Source organism: Diuraphis noxia, unplaced genomic scaffold, assembly GCF_037042655.1.
Source record: "Diuraphis noxia isolate RWA-SAM2 unplaced genomic scaffold, SU_Dnox_SAM2 contig0001, whole genome shotgun sequence".
NCBI lineage: Eukaryota > Metazoa > Arthropoda > Insecta > Hemiptera > Aphididae > Diuraphis > Diuraphis noxia.
The window spans coordinates 9,047,022-9,066,866 of record NW_028301711.1 but is presented as its reverse complement, the minus strand read 5'-3'; the positions used below and the strand labels follow the sequence as shown (position 1 = coordinate 9,066,866).

Below are 19,845 nucleotides of genomic sequence, written 5' to 3'. Positions count from 1 at the left end.
AATAAAATAAAATAAATTTAACTTTTATCCTTTTATCTTATAACTAAAATATGGTATTTCATAGTTATAATATATAATTTTTATCAAATTTTAAGATTCCTTTTCATTAATTCATAATTATTTTTATTTGTTTTCGTCATAAAGTCAATTGTATCTTTATTTTTGAAGGTTGGGTACAAGTGTGCAACGTGTAGATTTTATCATCATTTATAATATGATATTTAACTTTAGTATTAATTTGATTAATTATAACAAAAGTTTATAATTAAGTAAGATTGTATTAAAAGAAAAACAATGTAGGTAAATAATGAACAACAAAAAACATGTACATTTATGTATGGGAAATTGGGAAATAAGTAATAAATGATTTGTTTTAATAAAATGCATTCTTTGCAAGAAAATTTTAATTGTAAAAAGCAATATATTACAATTTATATGATACTTATGGAGTAATATTTATAGCAAAAATATTAAAAAGTAATTCATTTATTATCTGTACTTTATTCTTTTTTTTTGAATCAAGTATTGTAAGTCACTAAAAAGCATTAACTGAATAGACTTATTAATAAAATATTAAACAATACGTCAAAAATAATACTTAAAATATAAATATAGATTGCAGTAAATACAACTTTTATATAGCAATTAATTATTAAAATGTATATATAAAAAATTTAACTATTTATACAAATAATGGTTGATAAGTAAATTATAAAAATATAGTAAATACATATCATACTAAAATGTTTAAAAAAAAAACAAACTTCATAAAGTATAAAAAAAAGTTTCGATATATTTTATATAATATTATTAACAACTATTAAATTCTTTCATTAAGCACCTACAACACAGTAAAATTTCAGAAGTCTTATCCTGAAGACCGTTTCTTCATGGGGTTAAGATTTGGTGTCCACTACTAAATAGCATCAACTGGTGCTGAAGAAGGGAGAGTGGTAGTATTATATTTAAAAAATAGTTTTTTGACAATTGGGAATGTGTTAACCATGATCAACTTAAAGTCTTTATTTTTGGAATCTAAATAAGATAGTGCTTGTACAGTTCCTCCATTAGTACTATCTACATTTAACTGTACTCTAACAGCAGCCGAACAATCAATTAAATATTTACTTTGTGTTAAAATACCATACAATTTGTCATCACTACCAGCAGAATTATTTTCAATGGAATTAGAATCTGAATTGGTTAATGAATTCATAAAATTGCATTCAGACAAAAATAAATTTTTATTATAAGTTAAATATCTATTAATTAGGTACCCGTGAAAGTTTAAGCCTAGGATGAGATATTGAAGGAATGATATGTGGCTTACTTTATATGTTTTCTAAATCAAATATAAAACTAAATCTTCTTTCAAGCTTTTAATAATTGATAGTGCTAAATGTCTGCAATACATTAAATTTGTCTTTTGAATTAATAAGTCTTAACAAAATTATGGTAGGTGCGACATAACCCAAAAAAAAGATAATTCAGATTGTAACTTATCATGTGAAATGGCAAGCGGTTCCATAACAAAACAGTAGTCTTCTAATTTCTAATATACCCATCTTTTTTTGTTAGCTGTTCAAGTTTTAATTCAATAAATGAAGATTTTACAGTTTCCTTAAGTGCAATTATTTTTTTTACAGCATCATATGAATAATTTCACCTTGTTATAATAAGTAAAGGAGATTTGAAATTACAGATTTCATATACTTTGTCTGATGCTACTGTGCTTCAACTTAAAAGATTCCAAAAACTACATAATTTATTAAAAACATTTTTGGAGGTTATTTTATAACACTTACCAGAAATTTTGTCAACATCAACAGTTGCAATAAGCATAATACCTATATCATCACTTTCCATATCTTCAGAATTTAAAAATAATGTGGATAAATCTACAGTATCAAAATCTGTGCCAAAACTACCCCATATGATTATGTTCATCACATATAGATTCATCACCTAACTAGTTATCATTAAACTTATTTGAAAACTCCATACCAATAGATTTCAATGAGTATGTTCTGAACGCCTTGCCAAAATTGCTAGCATTATCAGTTTTTGTATGTGATATTTTAGAGTTCTATATATTATATGTATGAGTTATTTCATTCATTACTTCTGCTATATTACAAAGTATGATTGCCTTTAATTCTTCTACAACCTAGAACGTATGAATATCTAACATAAGTATGATCATCTATAAAGTTACCTGACATACTTAAGTAACTTTTGTTATTGCAAGACCACATATCAGCCGTTGTGCATGTAACATTTTGTTTGGCTATTCAATCAGTTAAACTAGTTATGTATAATGTGTTCTTCTTATTTGAATCTATATAAATGACTCTACGATCTGGTAATGAGGTTGTATCGTCAAGGCCACATAAAGCTTTTATGAGACGTTTGAATGATGGTGTTTCGCATGTCACCAAAGGTTTCTTCCACAATAAACAAAAATATTAAAATATTAAGTCAATTATCTGAAAAATTAAATATTGACATACTTACAAAGTTACAAACAATACAAAAACAATAAACAAAAAAATGTAAATGTAGTATATTTTTTACATTTAAAAAAAATAATTGTATTTTAACTTTAGGTATTAATTTACCTCAATTTTATGTATTCTTGAGTAATAAAACTTGATAGGTATATGATAAACTATTACCTATTACCATGTATTAATAATTAGTGTTAGATACTTAGAGTATTTAACCATTGATATTCATCTTAAATTTCAAAATATTTTACTGAATAGTATTATATTAATCTATATTTATATTCTTCGAGGGTTTTATATTTTAAAAATTAGGGTATGGTATTAAAATGTATTTGATATTAAAAATATGAAAGTACCTTATGTCACACTGGCACATGCATAAATGCATTAGAAACAAAAAATCTTCATAGATTGTAAGTTTTATTATAACAATTTAAAATGATTGTGGACACTGACTGACCTCAGAGTGCTTAATGTATTCTACTAATAGGTAATACAACAAAACCAATAGTGACACGCTCAAACCAATTGAATATAAATATTAAATACATAAAAATAAATTTAATTATACTAAATTGATAGTAGTAAAGTGCACCAACCTGATGATTCCGACTTGCCGGTACAAGTGTACAACTACTTGATGAAGTATAGAAACTGATGATTAGCATAAATTACATATCATAATCCAACAATGATTATAATGGTCAGTTTGAAAAGAATTTATACCGAGTTATCTAAATAACATAAGACTAGAACAAAAACTATTAAAGTGATTGGTTTTACTTAATATTAAGTTGTTAAAAAAAAAGATTTTATAAATAAATTATTATAAAATATATTATAAATAATTTTTAGTGACAACTGCATTTTTAATTCCTTATCTGATATACTTTGTACCACCTATGTAATTTAATGTTTTAAAATAAAATTTTTCACAAGTAGTTTATGATAAGTTATTGAGTTCTAACTTATAAGCACGATTAATGATAGACTGACAAATGATAATATAACTGGTCGAAAAAATATGGCCCTTACCGATTGATCATGAAAAGGCATATAAAACTTAACTAATCTCTCCTGGTGGAAATCAGTTCAAATAGTTTTATCTATGGATGACCAGTTATTTAGATTGGCATTTTCTTTACAAGATTTAATTTTCAAAATATTTTGACTTTTTTGAGATATTTATAGACAACTGAAATTTTAAATTTTTCTGAAAAATATTTTCTGGAGGGTCAATAAAATTTTTCTGGTTGTATCAAAATACTTGAAGATTTAATACATAGTTCCTCATAAGTTATTCTTATAGTGATTAAAATATAAAAATTTTTTTTATTAGCATTTGAAGTTCAAATATTGACAAAAATTCGTCAAAACCATGAATATTTGCGAATTATTTTGGAATCAAGAGATTGGCTTCAGGAATGTCATATTTGTCAAAGAAAGGTGATAAAATTATTCAATGCAAACAATTAAAGCCTCCTTGTGTAAACTGTAAAAAAAAGTGCAGTGAAAAAATAGATGAACATGATAGAAAAAAAATATTTTGTACATTTTGGGATGGAGATAAGGATATAAATTTGAAGAGACAATACATTACCACTTGCATTGAAGAAAAATGTGTGGATAGAAAACGAGAACGTAATGGAAATCGTGCTGGTGTAAGACAAAAGAGTTTAGTTTATTCATTTGAAATTGAAAATGTGAACACAGGAATAAAAAATAAAATTGATGTGTGCAAAACGTTTTACCTTAACACATTGAATATATCAGACATGTTTGTTAGAACTGCTTTGAAGAAGAAAACACATGGTGGTATGGTTTCTCTTGATAGAAGGGGTTATCATGCCCCTCCAAATAAAATAAGTGATGACATAAGAGATGGTGTAAAAAAACATATTGAGTCATTTCCAGCAATTGAAAGCCATTATAGCAGAGAGAAAACTGTTAAGAAATATTTAGGAAATGAACTAAATATATCAAAAATGTATAAACTTTATGTTGATAACTGTAAAGAACATAAAGTACCAACGGCTAATATAGCTAAGCATTGGTTGTACTCTGAGATATTTAATAATGAGTTTAACTTAGCGTTTAAAGAGCCTGCTAATGATTCTTGTGACATTTGTGATGAATTTATAATAAAAATAAAAAATTCAACCATTGAAGAAGAAGCTTGTTTACAAAAAAATTATAAATCCCATCTAGATGAAGCAAAACTAAGATATGCTGAAAAAAAAAAAGACAAACTTAAAGCAAAGGAAACTGGCTGTAACAAAAAAACCATAATGGTTGATTTACAAAAATGCCTTCCAACTCCATATTTAACCAATGGACAGAGCTTTTATTTGAGGAAGTTATGGACACTTAACCTAACAATACACGATGATACTCTTAACAAAGCAACGTGTGTTCTTTGGGATGAAACCAAAGGTGGTCGAGGTGGTAATGAAATTGCATCGTGTGTGTTGAAGTGGGCCCTACAATTAAAAGAAACAGAATCTAATATTGAAGAATTAAATATATGGTCAGATAATTGTGCTGGACAGAATAGAAATTTTATGATAGTTACTTTGTATATGTGGCTGTTGAAAAAAATGCCAAATTTAAAAATAATAAACCACAAATTTCTTTTGAGAGGTCACACCCACATGGAAGTAGACAGTGATCATTCTATTATTGAAAGAGCAAAAAAAAAAATTGAACATTCAAGTATAATGACACCATGGGATTGGCAACAATTTATTAGGTCTTGCAAAAACAAAAACCCTTTTGAGGTAATAAATATGGAACTGGAAGACTTTTTGGATTTTCAATGTCTATACAATTCTAAAAATTCTCCATTAATATACAGAAGAAAAGAAGTAAAGATTTCTGAAATTGTTCATTTGCGTTTAGAAAAAGAAAAGGAAGGACTATTAATGTTTAAAACAGACTTCGCTGAAAAAGAATTTAAAACTGTGTCATTAAACAGAACAACTAGAAGTTCAGTTTGGCCAGAACATTTACCACAAGTAACAAGTGAGCCTAAGCCTATAAGTAAATTAAAATACAAAGATTTACAAACAGCTCTTAAATGGGTGCCAAGAATATTTCATGACTTTTATACAAACATGAAATATGATGATAAAATTGCTGATTATCCAGAATAAAACTTTACTAGTCAGTTATTATAATAATAAGAACTAAATAGTCATTAATCATTACTATGTTATTTTATTAAAAAAAGTTTCCTATTTATGTTAAAGTATTATAATATAAATTTTAATTTTGTTTTAGTTGTGTTCTTATGTTATTTAATTATATTATGTATTATTATTATATTGTTATGAAATAATTATATTTTAATCAGAGCAAAAGTGATTTTAGTTTATATAGTTCAAAATTGAATTTAAAAAAAAAAAGTATTATAAAATGTTTTAAAATATTTCAATAAAAGTTAAATGTTATTTTATAAAAAAAAGTTTCCTATTTATGTTGAAGTATTATAAAATAAATTTTAATTTTGATTTAGTTGTGTTCTTATGTTATTTAATTATATTATATTGTTATGAAATAATTATATTTTAATCAGAGGAAAAGTGATTTTAGTTTATAATGTTAACAATTGAATTTAAAAAAAGTATTATAAAATGTTATATATAATGTTATAAATATATTTCAATAAAAGTAAATATATTGTATTAGTATTTATAAAAAAATTTTGATGAAATATGTTCAAAAATAAAGACACAGAAAAACAATTTTACCAAAAATCCATGTTAAAAACTTTGTTTTGCCTCTCCTGAAAAATCTACTTTTTGTGACTTGCGTTAGTTGACTTCTGCGGTACAGATATCATAAAAAATGTTAATTACTTACTTAAATCACATATTAAAATATAGTTTAATTTAATTTAATACAAAGTCCCGTTAAAAATGAATGAAAATATATCAAATTTTAAGTATAAATAATAAATATGGTAAAATTGTATTAAAAATGCGTTAAAGTTACATAAAAAGTCATATAATAAAATAATAAAATGTAATACAGTAATAAATAGTCAATAATAAATAAGTCAAATAGTCAATAATAAATACATTTAAGGTACCTACATAATTATAATAATAGTATTTTGGTAGAGTTCTAGTAAACTTTTTTTCTATTATTTATTACTTATTATGGTAGATGACAAATATATAATATGTACAAGCATTTTATTCATTACACTTACACACTAAAATACGAAGTACAACTGACTTTTTTTCGGGACTTTTTTTTCCGGTTACTATTATCTTGTAGTTCAAAATTCATAAAATTGTTTGTATTTATATCTAAGGTTAAAAAATTCAACTCTAAGTTTTCCATATGTTTTCCTTCAAGTAGCTATAGAGAAAACTCGAAGCATCATTATAGGACAAATTTTAAGTGCGTTTGAATTTTAAATTTATACGAAATAGCATAACGATATAACGATTTACACTAAAAATACAACATTACTAAATTTATATGTAGGTATATAAAATGTATGCCACAATGGTTAAACATTCGATATTTTCAACATTCTACACAAAATAAACTCGATCAAGATGTAATTCTAACTGACCAATTAGTAGTAATTTGTTTTAGTATCGGTATAAGATATAGTAGATAATAGATATCATAATCACATAACATTTTAATTTATTATTATTATTACCTATTATAAGTTCGTAGCTGACTAGATAATATAATCACGTCATTTTCTATAAAATAATATGCAATATTGAAAGCATTAATTCTATTATATCTTATACATAAAATGTGCTTGGGATTTTTTTCCGCAATTCACAAGTCCTGCATCAATATTATTATGTTATATTTAATTCGCATATAAATAGCGTATTATACAATATTCACGATCCTAGCTAAATCATACATGTTTACAAGTCCATGGTAATTATGTCTATGTTTGGTTTAAGCAAGTACCGATAAGATATAACGTTTAAATCGTTTAATATTTAAAGTTTGAAAATCACTTCATTCAAATACGCATAATTCCCATAAGATTATGACGTCGGTGGCTTTTTAAAAATAAAATTTTTGAAGCATTTCACCAACCTCCTTACCCAAAATATTATCATTATTACATTATCAACAACATAAAAATGTATTTCCAACAACACAAAATATTTTCTAAGTATGGATTTCGCAAACAATGCTCAACAGCGTCTCGCAATGTACCCAAGTGTACCTTGGCCGGGGGCGCTCCACCGCGGGTTTATAAATTATACTACGTAGGGTAAAGCATGGAGTTATTGGCACTGATGTAGTTATTGGCACACTATAATTGTTTAATTAATAAATAGTGCGGTATTTGATCTAGAAATGATTTTTTTTTTTTAATATTTGGTTATACTGATTAATTTTCGCTCCAAAAATTATCAACATATTATTTCAACTAATTGATAAGTAAAGTGCATCAACAAAACAGCACTCCGTCACTTCAGCCATACAGGTAAGAAATCATATTTTTTTGTTAACAAATACTTCCTGTAAAATAAGCTATTATTCGAGTTTTAATGGCCTTAGGCTATAATGGAATATTTTATTTGATTCACAAGAACAATTTCAATTAAATAGTAACAATATTAAAATTATTACATTTTTGATATTATTATTAATTGAGGTGCTAATAACTAGATTTTATTTTAAACCTATTTCAGTTATTGGCATAGGGTGCCAATAACTGAACTTCATTGTAAATAATTATGTTTTAGTTATTAACACTACCCAAAAATACCTACTTAGTGTTTAAAATAATATCTTTTTAACAATTAAATGTTTTTTTACAACTAGATATGCCAAAAAAATCAACTAATTTTTGTGAGGATAATATTGCTGCAGCAATACTAGCTGTTGATAATGGCATGTCAAAAAAAGCAGCTTCTAAACAATTTAACATCAATAGATCAACCTTGCAATTTAGACTTAAAAATAGAGACAGACCAACATTTAATTGTGGCCCTTCAAGTATCCTAACCAAATTAGAAGAAGAAATTCTAGTACGGTGGCTTTTGGAATGCTCTAAAAAGGGATTTCCTAGACGCAAGGAGGACTTGCAGTTGAGTGTCAAGCAGTTCTTAGATGAACAAGGAAGGTCTAGCCCGTTTAAAAATAATTATCCTGGTAATTATATTGTTTTTTATGTACCTATTAGGTCTTTATTTAAGTTTGAAACAATTCAAAATAAAATACATTAATATTAGTATTAACTGTTTAATAAAATATTAACTAAAATAAAATAATAATCATTATTATTTAAACACAACTAACAAAGCTGTTTAGTCTAATGTATAATCAAATAAATTGACAAACAATTCATGAACAATTTAATAATAATGCTTTGTACCATAGGACTTTTTATTGAAAATTTAACAAATACCTACCTATTAATGTAATTTATTAATGTTACTTTATTAAGAAAAAAATGTAAATTAAAAGAAAATATTATTTGTTTGTTTATAAATTAGTTTAAATAGGTAGGTACTTAAAAACTTATTGAGTAAATTATTATTATAGTTATTAAATAGGTTATTTTATTAAGAGTAACATAAAAGTTATTGTTTTAAATAAATTATAATACATTACTTCATTAAAAACATATGTAGTTAGTAAGAATTAGATTGAGGCACACTATTTTTTTTATTGAGCCATATTAAATAGGTATAGGTAGGTACTCAATATTTAAAATTTTAAAATTATTTGTTATTAAATAACAATTTGATGAACATTGTCTATAGAAATATGATATTAAAGTTTATTACAAGATTATTTTGTACTCAGAGGTAAATAAATACTGTTATATATACAGTGGGTATGAACATTTCTTATGGTTCTGGGTATCCACTAAGTTAGTTACCTACTGTTTCGCTTGATTCTACATTACTGCTTTAAAAGTATTTTAACTTTGAAGGTATGCTAGGAAATTTACTTAGGAAAATCTAAAATATACATTTATTAATTATAGGTACTATTTTTATTTTTAGGAATTGCTTGGTATAAAGCCTTTTTAAGAAGAAACCCTGTGATCTCAGTTAGAACAAGTGAACACGTGACATCTGCAAGTGCAAATGTAAGTGAGCAAAATATTAGGAAGTGGTTTGACGATATTCATCAATATTTATCAGATGAAAATTTGTCAATTATTTTAAACGATCCTTCTCGAGTTTTCAATGGAGATGAAACAGGTTTTTCTCTTTGTCCTAAAACAAAGTCTGTCCTAGGGCCAAAAGGGGCAAAAGATGTCTATGAAGTGGCCAAAGGAAACGAGAAGGAAAATTTAACTGTTATGTTTACCTTCAATGCGGCAGGAATTATGTGTCACCCAATGGTGATCTATGGCTATAAACGTATTCCCCAACATATAATTGATTCTGTACCTCCTAATTGGGGCGTTGGAAGGTCTGATACAGGTTGGATGAAGGCTGAAGTGTTTTATGAATACATTGCTAATGTTTTTCATCCTTTCTTGATTGAAAATAGTATTCAATTTCCTGTTATTCTCTTTGTCGATGGGCATAAAAGTCACCTTACATACCAACTAAGCAATTTGTGTTCGCAATTAAATATAATTCTTATTGCTTTGTATCCTAATGCTACAAGAATATTACAACCAGCTGATGTGGCCGCATTTAAACCTCTTAAGTCTGGTTGGAAAAAGGGATTATTTGAGTGGCGTAATCAAAATCCAAATTGTGCAGTTACAAAGAAAGATTTTGCCCCAATATTAGATCAAGTCATAAAAAATACTGTGAAAAGTGAAGTTTTGATTAACGGTTTTAGGGCATGAGGGTTATACCCATGGAATGTAAATCAAATAGACTTTAAGAAATGTTTAGGAAAAAATAAAGGTCCTGAATTAAATGATACAGATAATAGTGACATTACCAAAAGTACTAATACTGCTCATGCTACTCGACTAAGTTTTAATGATTTTTCTGATATTGTTGGTGCTGAAACATTGGAGAAGTTTAACAACATACATGATGAGGTAGAAATCCAAAAGTATTCAGAAGAATTTTTTACTTTGTACAGATTATTTGAAAAATTAAAGAAGGATAATAGTGATGAGAGCACTATTCGATTATCACCAATAAATTCTACTGCCCAACCTTATGATATTAATAGTACTAATCAAATATCACCATGCAACTTTAAAGCACAATCTCCTGATTGTATTGTTATTGATAATCAAAATGAACTATTAAAACAACAGACATATATCACAACATCAAGTAACATTTTAGAAAAACCTGTAAACACACCTACAAACCTTGTTAATGTTAAAAAGTTAAATATAACACCAATAGAGTCATGTCTTGTGTGGCCTGTAACCCCTGAGCGAAAAAACAATAGAATGACTGAACGAGTTCCTTATGTTATAACATCCAAAAATTGGAAATATTTGTATGAACAGAAAGAACATGCTAAACGAACAATTGAAGAAGACAAAGAAACAAGAAAAAGACTTAGGGAGGAAAATAAAATTTTAAAAGCAAATCAACCCACTAAATTAACAAAGCAAAAAGTTGTAAAAAATCTTTTTCCAGTACTTAATAAAAATAAAAAACCGACAACTGTCACTAGCCAAACTATTAGTTATAAACATTTTGAAGGTACTAATAATGCGGACATAGATCTTGAAGAACCTTTCAATATAAATGTATTTAATAGTGTAATTGAAAGTGGTTGTTGTATTTCATGTGACACTGAAATAAAAGTTACTGATTTGGGTGTTGAGTGTAATTTTTGCAACAATAAATACCATCAACGATGTGCTATGAAAGATACCAATGATGATCTCAATTGTGAAGATATTCTCTTTATTTGTCAAAACTGCGAAAAGGCTGTATACATTAATTAAAAATGTATTATAATTTTGTTTTGTTTTATTTGTCTTAACTATCTATATTATTATAATTACTTGTGTTATTTTTAAAAAATATTTTTATAATTAATTTTTAATTCAGTTCAGTTCAATTGAAGAACTGATCTTTCTTGTAATATGTACTTAATACTTATGTATAAAAATAATTAATTTATCAAGACTGATGCAAGACTGCAACTGAGAAAAGGCTGTATAACGTTAATTAAATAATGTATTATAATTTTGTTTTGTTTTAAAAGTTTTAACTATCTACGTTATTTTAATTACTTGTGTTATTTTTTAAAAATATTTTTATAATTAATTTTGACTGATGCAAGACTGCAATAGGTATATCAAATATTTTTTTTCTCTTTTTTATAGTATTTTTAATGTTGTTTAGTAAGGTATATTAAATAAAGATTTACTTGAAGATGTTCTATATTGTATTGTTTATTATTAGTGCATAATTGTTTGTAATTCTGGTGTGCTTAATTTTGGTACTAAAGGTGCATTCCTACAATGGGCGTACTCTCAGTGGGAAGGGGGGGGGGTCATTTGGTTTAACCCCCCGTAAATTGGACGTTTCTTTTTGCAAAAGATTTGTATTAAATTTATAAGGGATATGAAAATTCATTGTCTCATTGTATAATTTATGTATAAAATATTATTATTTGTCATAACTAGAGGGGTGTGTGTCGATAGCCACCTACATATTTTTTTAAAAACTACCCACAACCACCTACCCCATATTTTGAAATTTCTGACAATGCCACTGATTCATCCCTACCTTAAGTGTAAAGGCCTACCTAATGCCAAACAATTGTAAGTGATTCTATTTGTATTTGTGCCATATTTGCTTTATATTTAATGTATCTATTTTGTCCATTATAGATATTTTATTAAACTATATTTTACATAAGATAATATTTCTTAGACTAGGTAATAGGTAGATTATAGAAACTTTCTATGAAAATTTGAGGCATGCCAATAACTAGAAATGAGAGTGGCAATAACTTGATTAAGGATGCCAATAACTACAATTTTTGATATTTTTAAAGAATTAAATTAATATAAAAGAAAATATTATTCTCAAGCTATTTCTGATAACAAAAATGGATAGATAAGAATATTTTATAACAAATTAAAGATAATTTGATAAGTTAAATCAAGTTAAACACAAAATAAAATAATATGAAATCCGAATTTTACTAAAGGTGCCAATAACTACATGCTTTACCCTATTATGATAATATAAATGTGCAGGACAGACCGTTTTTGTTTCGTGGTACTACTCAGTTTCTATATCGTAAACCTACTGCGTAGTACAACGATATTACGCTTTATTTTTCTACAATACACGAGATTATTTTCTGGCGAAGGGTCGGATTTGCCCATATATGGTAGGTACCGGCATTATATCATTATTCATTGTATTGTATCGGGCGTGTAAAATCAGCCTGTACCCAAAAATCCTAAATAAATCGTGTCGACATTTGACAGGTACACACACATCCACACCTACACACATATATATTATATGTTATATATTATATGAAATCATTGTAGACTTCGGATTATAATCATTAATATATCTGCGTATGCAATTACATATAATAGCCTTTTTTTTTTTACCAAGAATGCATATTTCATCGATTCGTGATATAAACGGCATATAATCGTATTTTTCTCAAAGTTGAGCAAGTTAATGAAATTAATTAACTCGAGTTAACAGTTAACGAATTATGAATTTAACTCGATAAGTTGAAATTTAATATGGAAAAAAAATGTAATATTATAATCGTATTTTAATACAAGAAACACACATTTTTAAACACAGACATATTTTATGTCTTAAAACACATACTACATGGTTGGTACATTCCCGTACCTCCTGAAATAATTACGAGTACTATAAATAAATACACATAAATGTAATATAATAAATTACTTTTCGTTAGTAAATTTCATCATACCATACATTTTTCGTAATTTTTTTTTTTAATTATATTTTTAGTGAATATTTCCATGCATATAACATAGTATTTTCACTGCATTATATAATCAGGTTCATTGTTCACTCAAGGGACGGCACATAAGTATAGGAGTGGTATTTTTCAAACCGTGATTTATATTATTTCGATTATTGGCAAGAAAATGTGTACAAAATTCTTATGTGTCTTAACGATCACCCCTCCCTTAAATAAAATGTGAGGAATTAGATACTCCCTTTGTCACGCCCTTGCTCGGACCGACCAGCGCTATTAGGTACGATTTTACGAATAAACACATTACATTACTGTAATATAAATTGTTTGGTGGGCGGGAGTATTAATCAGTAAATGTCTGTGGTATAATGTCACTTTTATTTACAGCCGGTGGAAGGGATGGCCATGGCTACCGCCACCACTAGCGATGAGGCGGCATATAAAATAGCTTGCGAAGGGTGTTTCACTACCATATTGCAATCAGAATACCAACTTCTTACAGTTCACCAGCTCATCCGTCTCGTTTCTCTCACTTATCTTGATAATTTAATAATTTTTAACTGTTAGTTCGATTCCGTCAATTTTCTTCGTTGTATTGAACCTAACCTAAATATAAAAAGGCAAAACCACAATGAAGTCGATAGTAGTAGTGATTATGTCATTTTTCGGTATTTTCATTATTCCCAGAGAGGCAGCCAGCATGCAATTAACTGATAATTTTAAATTTGGTAAGTACCGAAATGAATTTTCCCATTTCGTTATTTGTTAAATTGAATTTATAATACCATTAACCTTATTATATACTGTAGATATTAAATTTTATGAACAATTTTTTTTATTTTGTATAAATATTGTCTTTATTTTAAATATAACTTCGCTACTAATACAGATAGAGAAGGTCCAATTACCCGTGGGAGATGCCCCATAATTGAAACAAGAAATTTTGATGTCATTTCTTATGATCAATATTCGTCAAAGGTTGAAAGTTGTGCCACCATCGAATTCGAAATTCAGACTAAGTACGATACGGAAATGTCATTTTTCGTAATATTTGGAAGTTTGAATAACCTTGGACAACGTATGTGTAAGCCAGGTACGTGTTACAAATTATTATTTTAGTATTTAATATAGTACAATACATATATATTAAACAGGCAGGACCAATTATGCATCGCATTTTTCGAAAAATGTGATACATTTAAATGTTATGAAAGTCGATATGTTATATAGCAAATATACCAAAAATAACGCTTTTCTTATTTTTTATACAAAAGAAAAACATTGATAATAATTATCACACAAAATATAACCATAACAATGTTACTGCAAACTACAATTTATGCCTCTTATAATCTTAGTATGCCTTTCCGCCCTCCCCCCATCATCAAACTACTAAACACATTAATTTAGTATATTTAATTTAAATTGATATTAATATGATCAAAAGTATAAAATTCAAAAATGTTGGATATACATTAATTGCGATTGTGTACGAAAAATTATATTTTAAATAAATTATTCTACAGTATTAGGTACTTATTTTAATATATAAATATGATACAATTTTTGAAATTACAATTTGTATACATTATGTTATTCTTCTATACCTGCATTATTGTATTTGAGCATTAATAATTTAATGTCATTCAATTCTTAATTAGTATTTTTACAGTTTCTAATAGTAATTTATAATGTACACGTTTAATTAATATTGTAATATGAATATGATTTAATAATGTACCTAATATCATAACACTTTCATTGAACATGTGTATTATAATTCTGTTTTATTCTGCAGATATTGATCCACCAGTAATGGTATTTACCTGTACTCCACAATCGGCTTCGATACCAGTAAATCCATACACCGATTCATCGAATCGAATGACGAATACGATGTCAGATGTGCCGTAAGTATTTTGTGCCTACAATAGTTTAGGATTTTCCAATCAGTCCATTTGTAAACATATTTAAATTCGTTATTAAAATGTGATTCAAAAAAATCATTTCATATTTTGAATTCAAAATTATTATAATCAAATAAGACGGAGAGATTCTGCGCCGCAAAGCAACGTAAAGTTCGATCATATAATAACATATAGCATTAAGAGTGTGCAACATCCGTATTCGTTGTCTCAGTCTTACAAACGCGTATCAAAGAAAATTTACGCTCAGCAGTTCACGTTTTACTCTGTTAGCTTAAAAATTAGAGTGAATTGACTTATTATGAAACTTGATGATAGTACAATTATCAGTGATTTGTTGGTTATATTTTTACGATAGTCCAGTTTTTAAGTGTATTATGCATGTATGATAAATTGTAAAATAAAATTTGTCATAATTCGCTCAAAAAATGAAGTATCATAAAAATACTTACAACAAAACATAGATGATGTTCTTATTATCAAGTTTCATAGAAGGTCTATTCACTATAATTTTTAAGCTAACTGAGTAATACGTGAACTTCTGACTATAGTGCTGAGCGAGAATTTGCTATGTTACACGCTTGTAACACCGAGACAACAAATACGGATGTTGCGCCCTCTTAATATACGGGATAAACATAGGAATCATACAGCATAATATTGCTATAGTGGTGTGAATGAATTAGATTGAATAAGACCTTTTGCCCCTAGATATACGTGCTTCCAACAAATTTCTTTTGTTATTTTCCTCACATAATATGTTTAAGTCGATTAAGTTTTTTCTATTTATTTTGTTCTTGCTTATTCAAGATGTACAAAAACGTCAAAAGCATGATGCACCTGATGGCGATTAGTGCTAATAAATCGTGCGATGGCTTGCCGCATATGTTGGCCAATTCACAGGCGAGTTTCCCCGAAGGGTACGCGTTGATGCAGTCGAATATATCCAGATACAGTCAAAGACGCAAGCGCTCGACATCGGACACAAAAAATACCATTAAAAATCACTCTGGCTCCAGATTTTTCTGGCGCACAGGCTAACATTTTTTTTTATATTTTTACATAAATAAATATTGCCCTGATTCTAGTTTTTACATCATTTAATAATTTTGTACCTAATTTATCTTAAATTTATCTTGGCAGTAGCCAATGATTAACAGACAAAAGCATTTAAATTTTCTGTAAAATAAGTGATCAAGGGTACTTTACTTTTCATTTATCAATATTATTTTCAATAATTGTATTTTATAAAATTATAATACATAATAAAGAAATATTCATACCAAGTATTTGAAGTTATGACATTATTATCAACCAATTATATTATAAACATATTTTTATTTATATGTAAAATTCTATCAACTGAAACTTATACCCTATAGCCTATAGCCCTATAGGTGTAGGAGTGCTTAAATTTTAACACAATGGATAGCACTGTGTGTGTGTATGTGAGCATAGGACTAATAATGAAAAGACAAATAATTCATAAATATGAACTCAAATTTAAAAAAATGTGTGATATCTAAAATGTGATTGTGTATGTCATGCACGCAAAAGCTTGACATAAAATAAAGATATTTTTCGGTTTTCGATCTGATCCAAGGTCTGTCTGACGAGCCAATTTTGAAACTTTCTATAAATACATATTTTACATTTATTTTTTAATATACTCGAATATAAATAATATTCGTTGGGTACTTGACATTTTTTCTCAATGTTTATTATTTAATTTTTCTGAAAACTCAAATTTTTTCAAAACATATTCAAATATTCGATATACCAAATCAATATCATTATTATCATTATTATCAATATTTTTGTCCGTATCTGTAATAATGTAATACGCTAATACCTAATAATAAATAATAATAATGGAATATTAAGTATAAAATTGTGTAGTTTAATTTAAATTTATGATGCTTTACTGCTAAAATCATTATGAATTCCAAATTTAATATTTCACATTGGATTTATTTAAAATAATTTATATTGCTAAACAAATAACAATTGCCTGGTCATTTAGTAACAAATAATATTTCAATAATTTTATGCATTATTTGTTAGACATAGATATACTTTGTATATTTAGAGTTTAAATTTTTTTAAATATGGTGGAACTAATAGGTATTTTGAGGCATTGATTAGAATATTTTTTGATGATATATGTTGACTTATTTTTTAATGGATCTAGCTTTCATATTGTATTGTCGGTTTAGATACAGATTTGCAATACCCACAATAACGGTTTTTTATTTTGATATTTTCTCATAATTCATTTACAACTATAACTATCAATAACCAGTAACAATAAGAAAAGCTACTTGCCCCTCAAATTAATTGTTACTAATATTAAATGATCACTGAATATTAACTCAGATACTACAATAACTAGTACTGATTTCTAATTAACTAAGAATGCAACTACCTAATAATATTAATGTAAATTATATATATTATTTTATAACTTATATATGTATCGAAAATACCAAAAAACTACTTTATGATTTACTGTTGTAGTGTTGTCATCTTAGGAATACCTTGTTTTAATTTGTTTTATTCTGCTTGTTTTTGTAAGCAGTACCTACACAAATAGGTGCTCCAGTTCGATGTCTTAGAGGTATATTATACTACCTACTACAATTCATATTCATATAAGTATCAATTGACTGATCTTTTTTTAAACAAGCTTTAGGACGCTAATTATATAATAAAGGTAATATACCTAATATATTAGTATAATATTTCAAATGTATATTTAGGTAATTTTCAGTGGTCACCACTTATTTGACTCACTTAGGGTTCAAACCATTTCAGTCCATTCACCGAATTATCCAATAAGGTTACCAAAAAATATTTTTTATTCTTTGTACTTCAAAATATTTACTCAGATTTTAGTTATTATTTAATATTATTTATAATAATAAAAATAATTTATGGATATTTAATTAAATACATATGTTCAATAAAAAATAAAGTAGTAAAATATTACTTGTACACTCGTACTGTATACTGGTTACACAACTGATGTGTAAAATATTATGAATTTGTTGCCCCTATTGTAATGCTCCGTTTGAGTCACCAAATGCATGTAGACCTAATGTTTAGCGATTTTAGCGTATCTATGCTAATCATCAGTTTCTAATTTTCATCAAGTAGTTGTACACTTGTACCGGCAAGTCGGAATCATCAGGTTGGTGCACTTTACTACTATCAATTTAGTATAATTAAATTTATTTTTATGTATTTAATATTTAAATTCAATTGGTTTGAGCGTGTCACTATTGGTTTTGTTGTATTACCTATTAGTAGAATACATTAATTCCTCTGAGGTCAGTCAGTGTCCACAATCATTTTAAATTGTGATAATAAAACTTACAATCTGTTATGTATTATAAATATAAATAATAACATAAACGTATTATATAGACATTTATTGTTGACAGTATAAATCGTAATGACGTACAATATATTTCTACTCGCTAATAACCGATGGACAGTCCCCACCGATCGTAATATGATACTTATTATTATTGTTAGTATAAACAGTATAGGTGTAATATCATATAATATAAATGCTGAATATGCAACAAAATCTATGAAGATTTCTTTGTTTCTAATGCATTTATGCATGTGCCAGTGTGACATAAGCTACTTTCATATTTTAAATATCAAATAAATTTTAATAATAAACCTTAATTTTTAAAATATAAAACCCTCGAAGAATATAAATATAGATTAATATAATACTATTCAGTAAAATATTTTGAAATTTAAGTATGTCAATATTTAATTTTTCATATAATTGACTTAATATTTTAATATTTTTGTTTATTGAGGAAGAAACCTTAGGTGACATGCGAAACACCATCATTCTAATGTCTCATAAAAGCTTTATGTGTCCTTGACGATACAACCTCATTACCAGATCGTAGAGTCATTTCTATAGATTTAAATAAGAAGTACACATTTTACATAACTATTTTAACTGATTAAATAGCCAAACAAAATGTTACATGCACAACGGCTGATATGTGGTCTTGCAATAACAAAAGTTACTTAAGTATGTCATGTCAGTTTATAGATGAGCATACTTATGTTGGATATTCATACGTTATTGGTTGTAGAAGAATTAAAGGCAATCATACTTTGTAATATAGCAGAAGTAATGAATGAAATAACTCATACATATAATATCTAGAACTCTAAAATATCACATACAAAAACTGATAATGCTAGCAATTTGGCAAGGCGTTCAGAACATACTCATTGAAATCTATTGGTATGGAGTTTTCAAATAAAATTAATGATAACTGGTTAGGTGATGAATCTATATGTGATGAACATAATTATCTGGGGTAGTTTTGGCACAGATTTTGATACTGTAGATTTCTACAGGAAACCCATATTTCTTTACTGAGTATTGAGAACCATCTACAATGAATTTAATTACAAGGCCATACTCTAAATTTATATTGCTTATATTATTTATATAATAATTAAGACAATTCAGGTGACTAGTAGAAATTAGTATTTTTTATATG

The 19,845-nt window shown here is 26.8% G+C and overlaps 1 protein-coding gene across 1 annotated transcript; it reads left to right on the top strand.

Moving 5' to 3' along the window:
• The first annotated feature begins 8,228 nt into the window (after window positions 1-8,228).
• LOC149059456 (uncharacterized) lies at window positions 8,229-11,722 on the top strand. The gene is made up of 2 exons (XM_089216418.1): window positions 8,229-8,654; window positions 9,515-11,722. The coding sequence occupies exons 1-2, from the start codon at window positions 8,327-8,329 to the stop codon at window positions 10,315-10,317; spliced, it is 1,131 nt and encodes a 376-aa protein (XP_089072544.1). The 5' UTR covers window positions 8,229-8,326; the 3' UTR covers window positions 10,318-11,722.
• The last annotated feature ends 8,123 nt before the right edge of the window (window positions 11,723-19,845 follow it).

Excerpts from the sequence above, each read along its gene's own strand:
- LOC149059456 (XM_089216418.1), top strand. The coding sequence starts at position 8,327 with ATGCCAAAAAAATCAACTAATTTTTGTGAGGATAATATTGCTGCAGCA. Across the intron at positions 8,655-9,514 it reads GTTTAAAAATAATTATCCTG|GAATTGCTTGGTATAAAGCC; the intron begins GTAATTATATTG and ends TTTTATTTTTAG.